Source organism: Vidua chalybeata, chromosome 19 (genome assembly GCF_026979565.1).
Source record: "Vidua chalybeata isolate OUT-0048 chromosome 19, bVidCha1 merged haplotype, whole genome shotgun sequence".
NCBI classification, from domain to species: domain Eukaryota; kingdom Metazoa; phylum Chordata; class Aves; order Passeriformes; family Viduidae; genus Vidua; species Vidua chalybeata.
This window is the reverse complement of record NC_071548.1, coordinates 158975-171268: the sequence shown is the minus strand read 5'-3', so window position 1 is coordinate 171268 and position 12294 is coordinate 158975. Positions and strand designations below refer to the sequence as shown.

Here is a 12294-nt window from a genome sequence, read left to right as displayed (position 1 = left end):
GGTTTCATTCAGAGCCAATTTCCTTCCAGAGCCAGCCATGGGGCTGAATTATCCACAAGTCCTTCAAGCCCTTGTACATAAAGAGCACCGTGGGCCAGTCTGCCGAGGCCTTAGAGCACAACCCAAGTGAAAAGACTTTTCCCTGAACACTGAGGACTCTCAATGACAGCTATTATTATTCAGATGAAACCAAGTGTCAGATTAACAAATCAATGGGCGTAAGACTATAAAATGGGTGACTACTGAACTATCCAAACATATGGATGAACCAAAAGTGAATTGTGTTTGACTCACCCACACCTTTGATCTCTACACCCTTGGGTTCTTAAAGAGACAGTGCAGCCCCCTCTGAGCCGGCTGAACCGATCTGGGACTCCATCGTGAGCTCACAAAGTCCTTTCTCTCTGCCTCCATCCCCGGCATGTAGATGCAGCCTGGTGCTTGAAAACTGAGAAAAGTCAGCTCTGCCTTGGAGAGCCAGGGAGCTGGAGATGGACAACCTACACTACCAAAACACAGCCTCTCACGTGTAGCCCATCACCCTGGGCATCTCCTCCACCAGTCCTCACCCCCGATGCTGGCCCTCAGAAAACCAGACATGCATGAGGAGATGTCCTAGGAAGCAGCAGAAGAGGGTCCGGAACAAACATGGGCAGTGATGATGCTCATTCCCCAACTCCTGGAGCCAGGCGTGGGGTCTCTTTGGTTTTCAAGGATTTCCCTGGGCAAAACCAAAGATCAGACTTTGCTGATGGTTCAGGGCATGTATATGGCCCTGCTGTAAAACCTGGGCTGGTCTGGAAGAGCTGGAAGCTGCTCTGCCCTTCTCCAACTGCCTTGACAGCACTTAATCAGTAATGCTTGATTAAGAAATCTGATTTTTAATTTTCCTGAGCATGTTTCTGCAGCTACATTGAAAATAACGCAGATCTTAAATAAATGTTATTCCTAAATTTTTACATTTGGAGTTTGGAGAGAGCTTCGACCAGTTTTAGATCGATATGTGAGAAAAGGAATAATAGAGTATTATCAATTTCAATACCATACAAGCCTCAGCTCCCCAGGAGTCACAAGGCAAGCAATTGTTTGGGTTTAGTTTCAAGCCTCATTACAAACTTAAGTTTTTGTAGCTCTTCCAGGAAACCTAGTCCAGCTTATTCTTCCCCTCCATTCTGCAAATGCCACACAAACATGCCTTCGGGGAGGTTTTGAACCCCACACTGTAGCTTCCCCATGGTCCCCATGATGGGGAACAAGCTGTCCAGCTTAGCTCTTGCAATACTGAGTCTCAAAGCAACAGGAGCTTTGGAAAGCCTGTTGCTGAAGGCAAATGCCAGCAGCTATTCCCAGCTCAGGGCTATGCACCATCAGGCACCACCAGTGAGTAAAGCGATTCACTCTGGGAAGGCAGAGCCTTGGCAGCCTGTCCTTCGGCACCAGGAGTGGGTTTGATGGGGAGCTGGGTGAGGCAGAGCAGGCATTGCTCTGCCCCCATCATTTCTGGGCTCTGACCCAGCGGTGCAGCTGCTCAACCAAACTCGTGAGCCCTGCTGCAACAGACGAGCCCGCGACAACTGTGGGGCTCACCCGCAGAGGAGCCCCGGGAGAGGAAGACTGTGGGGAGGAAAGCGAAGAAGAGGAAACCCACGGGCTCTTAAGCTACTTTAGGACCACACGAGCTTTCTGTTTATATATAGCCTAATTAGTTATTACACTGCATTGAGCAGTTTGACCTTGGAATCATCTCTAGGGGGAGGCAGCAGTGGCAGCGCAGCCAGGGCAGCCGGCCAAGGCTCCGGTGTGTTCCTGGTGGCTCCTCCAGCACGTCCGGCGGTCCGGGCAGCGCCAGCCCGTCATTACTGGAGCAGACAGCAGCTCCCAGTTGAAACCCTAACCGGCTATTCCACTTCTGCTTTGGCAAGGCTGATATCTCCTCTCAAGGCTTCCTTCCCTGCTCAACACCCCGTATTAGCTATTCCCTCTGCTTTTCCAAATGCCATGCAGACAGCCCAAGGCTCATTAGTTACCAGACCAGCTCTAGAGGGAAATTAAAAGGGGAGGAAAAAAAGGTGTTACAAGCTTTGTGTAAAATTGCAGCAAGTTCAGTGCACTGCACTGGGAAAAGGGAAGATGGGCTTTGCTAAGCATGTCCTCGATAAGGGGTAACACCCAGGCTGTCCGGCTTTTTGTAGCTCACTTTGGTTGGTCCAGCCATAGTAAAGTCAGAGCAGGATGCTCAGAGCCACTAGACTTCTACCACTGCTCCAGTGGTTGCAGGTGAGACCTCCATGAACTTGCTTCATTCCAACCCACTTGCAGAAGATGGAAGCCCCTAGCACTCGGGACACTGGCTCTGATCTGGCACAATTCCCTAAACGTGGCACCAGAGGTGTGTGCAGGGGGCTCAGAGCAGAGGCACAGCACCTCAGTGGCAGGCAGCACATCTGTTCCCACACACAGAGACACAGGGCACAATACAGTCACGGGGTCCCTCTGCAATTCACGTTTAGCAACAGCATTCACAGCCCTGTGTACAAACAGCTGAGGACCGTGTACAGCCACTCCGGGACCGAAGGGCTGGGACACACCTCCTGTTTACTCCAACACCTCCTGATTTCCTTCCAAGTCTAATACATCTTTAGAAAAACAAACCGAATGCAAGCCAAAGCTGCAGGCTTTGCCAGTTTTTAAAAAAATATTTCATAGCTCAGTGAAGAAGCAAAGCACTTTATTAGGAAGATGCTAGGGTTTCATCTTCCCCCTAGTGACAGGAGGATCCATGCTCTGAGCCTGCTCAGCCACCGCACCCCCCTGGACCCCATTCCAAATCAAAAATACTACTGGAGCTTAACCGCAGTGCAATTGCCCTTTCACTAAATGAGCACTTTTCCAAAGATTTCCTTCATCTCCCTGCACCATTCACCCACACTTGAAGTTTTAAGTTTTCAAGTTTCAAGACTTGCAAGTTTTAATGCAAGTTTGCGTTTGATAATCAAAAGAGGCTGAAAGCTTGGGGCTTTTAATATAAAGCTTGTCAAGAAGCTTTATTGAAGTTAATAATTGTAATGGATTTTGGTTTCTGTGGGGACTTTTTCTGCACAGTCACATGGATACACACTGAGGGTCTGATCTTGGAGCCCATCCCTAGGCAAAGTTCTGGACTGCGTTAGACACAGTCATGTTTAGGGACCTGGTTCAGTCTCTGTCACCACATGCTGCTGAAGACTCATCTCCTCATCAAAGCCTTCCCACATGAAAAAGTGTATTTTTAAAGGGAATTAGTGTAGCAGAACACAGTCATACTCAGTACTGTTGGACCATGTTTGTGGCAATGCAGGATTTGGCCTGGTGTTCACTTTTAGGAAGGATCTATCAAATGCACACATCCACCTATAATATTGTACACTGGCATATAAAATGAAAGCCTGCACACAATAATTCTCCCTCTCTTCTGGAAGAGCTGCCTGCTGCAGTGACAGGAATGCAAAGTCTGTGCCAGTTCCAGGGAAAGGTTACAACTGCTCACTTTTATTACAAACCAGACACTTTGGTGTATTTGTAGAAATCCTCAGCAGTACCAGCAGAGAAGACTGGCCAAATTACAACTCTGACCTACGGAATTTTATCAGCACAACACTCACAGGAAGACCAGGACAAGGGAGGATGACACTCACCAGCACAGGGATAGCAAAGCCAGGCTCCCTGCATGTGTGAAACTTACAAGCCACATCGAGGGCAGGGTCAGCCACGCTGCTCTGCATCCCAGACAGGCTGCAAATTAAACTCTGGGTCAGACCTGCTGCCAAACAGAGCCATGACTCCCTTGATGCCAGGGCTAGGTCACACCAACCCTCTATAGAGATGTTCTTCCTCCCTCCCTTTTCTGCACAGAGAGAAGAAAACCAAACTGCTGTAGAAGCAGGCTAGTTCCAGGGCGTTTCCAAGGAGGTTAACACAGATGTAAAGCATTTAGCAGAACCTGGAATTATTTTTCTCTAAATAAAGTTTCCCTAGCTGCCACGTGGCAGGGCACTGCCATGGTCACGTATCTTGATGGAAAGATTTTAAAAATGTAAATATTCATATACCAGAAATCAGTGTGATATCTGCTAGCAGCACCTGTACACCTGTTTTTCTCTAACATTCCCACCAACATCATCTGAAGTCCCAAACACCCAAGTTTCTGGTCTTATCTGAATGATTCCTGAGGCCACAGAGCCAGGAAGAAATGTCAGGCAGACAAGCAAGCCAGCTCTCAGAAGTCCCTCCTCACCTCTGGACCTGCCCTGTTCAACGGCACCACATGCTAAATCATCATCACTGAGTTAATTTCCTCCTCCTTCCTGGCTATTCCTAAGAGGAAAACCACCACAGGGAATGCTCAAAGCCAGCGTGGCACCAGGAGAGATTGTCCCCACTGGATCACTTTTATGAATGGACTAAGGTACACCGCACATCCCAGCCAAGCAGACCCTGCTCTCCCTAGGTGGAGACAGAGGAACTGTGCTCCTGACCTCCATTTCTTCCCCTCATCTGACCCATGGCACAATATGATGCCCTTCCCCACTTGTCTCTGCACCCCTTCCTGCCACCTTCAGAGTGGGAACAACTCCCCGAAGGCGAAGTTACACCACCACAAACACCTGTCCTGAATTCACCCCACTTTTCCTCTGAGCCTGCTAATAAATCAATATGTTTTGTCACAGGACCCCTTGTTTCCATTAAGAAAGCTAAGATAAGGTCCATTTACTCTGTTGCCTTCTGGCTGCTGCTGGGCTGAGCACCTTTAAAAAGTACATGGTGTTTCTGGATAGCCAATTAAACACACAGCAAGCTGCTGAAAGACCTGGAATTGCCATGGTTAGGGCAAGCCCCAGTACAGTCATCAGCAGCAAGTCAGGACCCAGCACAGCACTTAGTCATTTCCCACAAACCAAGGAAGAAGCCTCTCCAGCCCATCCTCACACACCACATGGTGACAACAGGTAGTAGCTGATAGCCCCTGACCCACTAATTACACCACTGAGACAACATGCCCCACTGTTTGCTGTTCTTTGAACCCATACGTTACCCATCCCACATGGCCCTGGCCCTGAACCCATTGGTCACCCATGGTCATACCACCAGGAGATATGAATCCTATGCTGAACGATCACTAAATTAGACTTCTTCCTAGTTGGGATGAGTAAATAGCCCCAAACCCAGACTCAAGTGAACAGAGCAGCTCAGCAAGAGAGGCCTGAATACAGGACATGCCTATCATCAGGCAGATTGGAAATACAGCTCCAAAGAACAGCAGTTCGGGTAGAGTTTCTATAGCCACTGCACCCAGGGCTTGCTGGATGCTTTTAAAAACAAAGCCTTGCCTGGAAGTGCCTTGAGATATCCAACTCTTGGTCTGTGTTACAGACACCTGCCATGGCCCACTTGAAAAGAAAAAAGCAATAAATCCCAAACTCAGAGCTGAGCCCGTGGGTTTTCATTCCCATCATTTTCATGCCAAGGAGCACAATGCTCCCGGCAGGCCGCGGGGTCCTGCGCTAACATGATTAGCCAGGCAGATCCACCATCCGCATCCGTCACCCCCAACGCTTGGTCAACTTTGAAAAGTTCAGCAGCTCAACAGGTGAGGCCATGAAACCCGATCACAACAGACAATGTCATCCCCCCCAGCGTCGTGCTGGGAAGAACTCGTCACGTGCGTCATATCGGGCAACACGCTTGAAACAGAGCAGAGCACTGAAACCCCAGCAACACGAATAATCTTTGCCATCTGTTTGAACAACTCAACCCTCCTCAGATCTAAAGGAATGATCCCATGCAAACACAAGGGCCTTGCTGACTGATTATAGCAGCCCAGCCCTTCTTTTTGGGGGCGATTTTCCTTCCACGTTACACAGCAGCTCAGGACACGTCACAGGGAGCCGCTGCCATGGCCAAGGGGGCACTGAACCCCATGCACATTCTGAGGGGACCATTAAAAGTCCCCACTTGCTTAAGCACAACACAATGCAAGGTCAATAGTTGAGTTTTAAATTTTTTTTCACATCAAGAAAAGAAAATACCAAAATTGTTTGGCAAAACCTTCCCAGAGAACAGAACTGTCCTTTAGGAGATGCTTGTTCTGAGCCAGTACAACTCACAGGAACGCAGTGGAGGAACCAGTCTTTGCTCAGACGCAGTCATTTGCACCCAAAGTCCAGTCGGGAGTATCAGGACTGTTCCCAAACTTCGTGGGGCCAGTAAACCATGTGACACTCAGTGGAAACCAACCACAGTTCTGTCTGTGCTGCTGGGTCCATGCATCACTGGGAAGGCAATTAAGCAGTAGGTATTAAACCTTCATTAAAGTGGAGATTATAGACAATGGCCAAACACAGGGGCAAAATCCTGCCTTGCTCAAGATTTGGATCATCAGGGCTTTCACCCCAAACTTTTAACCTTATACTTCCCTTGCTCACAGTCTGGCCGATGGCAAGCATCAGCTTGTACCCTCACATATTCCTTGGGGAAAAAAAAAGGAGGCTCATGGGGAAAAATAAAAAAAAAAAAAAAAAAAGAAAGTTTCTCCCAATTCAGGAATTGCTTTCAAGCAGCACTTTGCACCCTAAAGTCCAAGCAATTTTGGAGTCTAACAAATGCATATTTGAAGCAGTTTATCACACACCATCAGACCATAGGGCCTGATCCTGCTGATCCAAATCACCCAGTCTCAGCAAGGACAATTAATTAAAGCAAACTAGGAGTAGTGGGAAGACAAAGCACCAGCATTTTAAGAATTTTCCATAAGAGAAAAGAAGAAAAAAGGACAAGTGGTCTCCCTGGTGCACTGCTAGAGGCAGAGGAGCTCAGCCTAGTCCTGCTGTCACAGTTACAGCCGGCACAGCCACGGCACAGGGGTTCCTAGCAGAGAGCTACAGACTTGAAATATAAATCAGTGATGTTGAGTAGGGCTGACAACATCCAGCCCAAGGCAGGAGGGACTGTGTATTACAGCCCACTGGGCTGAAAATAATAATAAAAAAAGAAAAAACCCAAACCATGTAACAGTAATGACAATCATTTTTTTCTTACAATAATTATAGGACAACAGGCTTTCAAGTCCATAGGACATTTCAAAATGCATCATTGTTGAATCAAATGAAGAAAATCATAAAAGAAATTCAACAACTGATTTTCTAGGCTTGGAAGAAACACTTCGTTCCTCCCACCAAGCTCTACAGCAAACCCCTGAGGCTGCTCAGCCAGACACATGCACACAGGCTGTGGAGCTGAACTCCCTACTGCCACAAAGAGGGAACTTCTCTACTATCCAAAAATTCAATGCACTTCATAAAATTAGTTTCAAATAGTGGCTGGATCCCATTTCTCCTCTGTCATAATACATATTTTCACTAGAAGCAGTTAACATGCTGTATTCATTACAGGGCTGGGGGGGGGGGGGAGGAGAAAACCTTGCAATATGCATACAGAAGTTATTTCCACCAAATTTTAGTTATCTCACTATCAAAATAAAAGCATTTAATTTTTCCTGTTTCACCCCAGCTTTTCAGGAATGATACTCAGCACCACTTGATAGTGTTCTGCATTCCACACTACGGAAACAAACCAACAGATTTCATTTCACTTGACAAAAAAAATGGAGCAAGGAACAAGTTTGTGTTTCCTCCTTCTAAAGTTATTTTCAATAGCTGAAAACTTCAGGCAGAAATAAGTAGTTAAATAGGATTAATCACAATCACCTCCAAAAATAAGAATTCATCAAGCTAAACAAGTAAATCTCATGCCCTTCCATCTTGAAAATCTGAAAAAGACTTTGGATGGCAGGAACAACTTAAACAAACAAACTCCTAACAAATATAAACAGATTTAGCCAATTAGCTAAAATACATTTCAAATGAGACATGGATCAAAAATTCTATCTTCATCTTTTCAAAGCCAGGCAATTGGATTTGCACTGCACTCTGGGTGCTGAGGACACAGTAACTCCCCCAGTTTCAAAGTTCAGTACATTTCAGCAAAAGCATCTGTAAAATAAAGACCAGGCTTGCCCAGCCCACTGCACGATGCTGACACCACACACCTTTTACAGCATCTTTAATCCAGCTGTACTGAAACACTAACAAGAAAATATAAACACATCTCCTTATTGATACTAAGATAATAAATTAAAACTTCATTAGGTCTGGGAGAAATAAACATGTTCTTGAGGAGTGCCGGGAATCCAAGATTCACGGAAGTCAGCAAGAGTTTGGAGTTACTACTCTATAGGATCTGACTTCTAATGACTAAATTTATAGGAACAAACCTCTGCATCTAATTCTGATTAAGTTAGAAGTAATGCACAATATATAACAACTTGTCTGCTGGTTTTCATCCTCCCCCAAGTATTTTGCATTATTTAGTCCCCTCTAATTGACCCAGGTCCCAGTCCCACAGACAGCCAGACACACTCCCATCTTCGGGGTGAATCACACACAACTGATTTCAAGACTTCCAGCATCTCTTGCTGTTTGAGAGCATCACCATTTAGACCTCAAGATTTGTCAGATCTCAGCTAAAACAGCCCTTTCACAAAGATACTAATGAAAAACTATGGTGCATTTGCAGGGACAGGGCCCACACTGCTTAAAATTCAGCAGCTGATAAGATGAAGCTTTAGGAAGTTAAACACAATACCTGTTCTCCAAATTTAAAAATAATGTGTATCCTTTAAATATTGGCTTTCACCCACTACATCTGGGATAACAGATGAATTCAATCATAAGCATTATTCTCTCCTTCTCCCTTTCCACCTCCAACTTGTAAAAGATTAATCAACCATTTTATGGTCTAATTTAGGTGCCTAATTAAAAACAGAGTTCAACACGTACAACACCATTTTGCTGATAAATCCTGACAGGTTTTCTGTTCTGTTATATGCAAGTTCTCCTTCAAAATGTGAAATTTTTAAACTCAGCTGAATTTACAAAGGCTTCATTTCAGCTGCTGTGGGACAACACGCTACAGCCTCCACCGAGATGACAGAATTTCCTAAAACAAAACGGGTTTCAAAAATTACTTCCTCCTCATCAGATCTTATCGTGCACTCATTTCACTAACTGCTGAGGGATGGCAACATTAAAAAAGAAGAGACATAAACCTAATTGGACTTGCCGGGTGGGAGTTTCAAGACTACAAAGAGGTTACAATTCGTAACCTCACAGCTCCCATTTAGCTTCAAAGTTTCCATCTCGGCTTCTTCAGCATTCCTGTAAACACTCAGTAGAAAGGCATATTCAAAATACTCCTGATAAAGGAACTTTAATCGGAAAAGGGTGAGAAAGGCACCGAAACGGGGCTCGTCCCTCGATCGGTGTCCGATCGCGCTTCTCCTCCGCACCCACTGCCGCCCGCTCCGCCGAGCCCACCCGCACACAGACATCCCGGACCGGGCTGCTCCTCGCAAAATCCCTTACAACCACATCCATCCTTACAGGATACAAACCAGAAATGTATCATTTTCTCCCAGTGCAAAGGGTTCATCCCGTTCCCGATGCGCCCGTTACCCGCTACACCCCACACCGCTCCCGCAGTCCAGCGCCGGGCTTGCGATCGCGACCTCGGGCAATCGATCAGCTCCAGAGACGATTACGGGGAAGGAGAAAGTTAACGGAGACTGAACGCAGGCAGCGAGTGAGGAAGTTTTATCTGGAACGTGGAGCTGCCGCCTGCCAGTCCGAGGCAGCGCTCCCGGAACGGGTCAAACCCCCTCCAAACGTGCACAAAAAAAATCCCAAACCGGTAAATCCTCCTCACCTCGCCTCCCCCACTCAAAAAAAGGGAAAAAGAGAAAACGGTTCAAATCCCACCCCACTGGATTAAAAAAAAAAAAAAAAAAAAAACAAAAACAAAAACAACCACCAAAAAAAAAAAAAAAAAACCTAAACGGGTCAAAAACCCCGCAAACACGCGGTCGCTGAGCGCAGCGTCCGCCAGCCCGTGCAGACCCGGGAGACACACCAGTCATCCCTCAGCAACACCCAGAGCTGGAGGAAAAGTACGCTCCCGCAAAAGACCTGGAAGTACAGCGGAATAACAGTGTTTAAAAATATTAAATTAATATTTAGCCTTCATATCAAAATTAAATACGGTTTGGTTCGCGGAAAACCTGCAGACGCCCCGCCGCCTGGGCAAACGGGGACCACAAGTTGCGCTCTGGGTTTATTATATTTTTAGGGGTTGTTTTTTCGGGGTAAAGCATTTAGCGGAACATTTACTCTTCGCCCCGGGCGCTCCCCAAACTGCTCCGGAGCCCGGGGCGGCCGCATCCCCGCACCGTGGCGGCGAGCGCAGGACGGCTGGGACCGCGCTCAGCCCCGTCCCGCCGCGGGGCCGCTGCCCGCCCCGGCCCGCCCCGTACCTGTACCAGGCGAGTCCCCGCTCGTAGTTGCGGTCGAAGAAGTGGGGCTCGGCACCGACGGCGCGCACGTCGGGGTGCACCCGCAGGAACTCCAGCAGCGCCCGCGTCCCGCCCTTCTTCACGCCGATGATGATGGCCTGCGGCAGCCGCTTGGTACCGGAGCCGTTGAAGAGGCTGGAGATGGGGCTGCCGGCGTCGGGCGCTGCCCGCTGCTCCTCCAGGCTGCTCTCCTCGCCCGGCTCTCCCGGCAGCAGCGGCGGGGCGGCGCGGGACGGCGCGGGTGAACCGCGGATCGTCAGCCCGGCGCAGGAGCCGGCGCACGAGTAGAACATATAGAGCCAGAGGAAGAGCATGATGAAGAGCAGCAGCAGCCTCCGCCTCAGCGGCGGCAGCGCCACGGGGACATCGAGGCAGCGGTTCAAGCGCTGCCCCATGTGCCCGCGGGCGCAGCGGGATGCATGGCTGGAGCCCGCCCGGCTCGGCTCAGCTCTGCCCGGCGCCTCATGGGCACCCGCGGAGCCTCAGCACGGCCGCATCGCCGCCGCCGCCGCCCGGCCCGCTCCGCGCCGCTCCCGCCGTCAGCGCAGGCAGAGCGGCGGGGGCGGGGCGCGGGCCCAGCACGGGCCGCGCTCCCAGCCAATCACAGCCGCGGGTTCTCGCATAATGAGGAGGGGCGGGGCGAGGGGAGCGGAGGGCGCGTTGATTGGCTGGTGGCAGGAGGGGTCGTGGCGAGTCGCCGCGGGCCCGCTCGGCACCGCCGGGCCGCTCCCGTGGCGCTCCGTGCGCCCGGCGCCCACGTCCAGGCTGGGATTTCCCGTGCCTTGTCCCCCCACGGCTGCAGGAGATCGCCAGCTGGGGGTCAGGCACTGGGGGCACCGTGGTGTTGGGGGCATCTCATTTTTTTTTTTTTTCTCCTTATCCCCAAATACGTGGACAGCAAGGTTTCCCGGGAGACTCTATTGTGGTCTTTCAGTATCTAAGTGGAGATTATAAAAAAGGTGGGGACAGACCTTTTAGCACAGTCAAGGGATAATGGATTTAAACTGACAGAGGGCAGGGTTAGATTAGATATTAGAGAGAATTTTTTTTTACAATGAGGGTGATAGAACACTGTCTGAGGCTGCCCAAAAAAGCTGTGGATGGCCCATCCTTGGAAACATTCAAGACAAGGGTGGACAGGGCTTGGAGCAACCTGGTCTAGTGGAAGGTGTCTGTGCCTATGGCAGGGGGCTGGACTATATCACCTTTAATGGTCCCTTCCAACCCAAGCTGTTCTGTGACACTATGATTTGCCTGTATTGTTGATGAGTTGGCTTTTCAATCAGCTGCACCTTCTGTCAAGCTGTATTTTCTGAAATCCCTGCCCGTAAAAATTCCTGGTGAGATTTGCCACAGTCCACATTAATGGGAGTAACACACAGAAACCAAACCCAACACAACGGGTCCTGAAAGGCAAACTAAGAGAATCTGTCTGAGGAGATCCTTCCCACAATACCATTAGCTGTGGGACCCTCCTTTCCAGGACCAGGTGGCTCCAGCGTTCTCTTGGGATGGGGATTTTGCACGTTCCATGGAAGTGCTTTAGCCAGTATTCTCCCAGCAATCACATAACCTACAGCTCCAATGCATTTGGGCAGCTTTTCTATCCTGTTTTTATTAAAAGATGCATAAATGTTTTTACAGAATTTGCTGCTTTCAGAGCACTTTTGCTTTGAAAGTGAGGTTTTGCTGAAACCTCTTTATTTTTTTTTAAATTTTCCCCCAAACTAGAGGATAATCTTTTCACCATGAAGAGCCTTAATTCTGTGTGTCAGAAGCAACAGCATTTCCCTGACTTATTCATGTATCAACTATATATCAATCCCTAAACTGGTACGCAAAAGTGAACTGTT

At 48.5% G+C, this 12294-nt stretch overlaps 1 protein-coding gene across 1 annotated transcript in view; it reads right to left on the bottom strand.

The window, feature by feature from the left end:
- LOC128797770 (heparan sulfate glucosamine 3-O-sulfotransferase 3B1-like) overlaps window positions 1-10985 on the bottom strand; it is a 29583-nt gene extending 18598 nt beyond the window's left edge. Inside the window, exon 1 of the mRNA XM_053960633.1 lies at window positions 10403-10985. Coding sequence (XP_053816608.1) covers window positions 10403-10836 — 434 coding nt within the window. The 5' untranslated portion in view covers window positions 10837-10985. The remainder of the gene's footprint in view (window positions 1-10402) is intronic.
- Between the last annotated feature and the right edge of the window lie 1309 nt (window positions 10986-12294).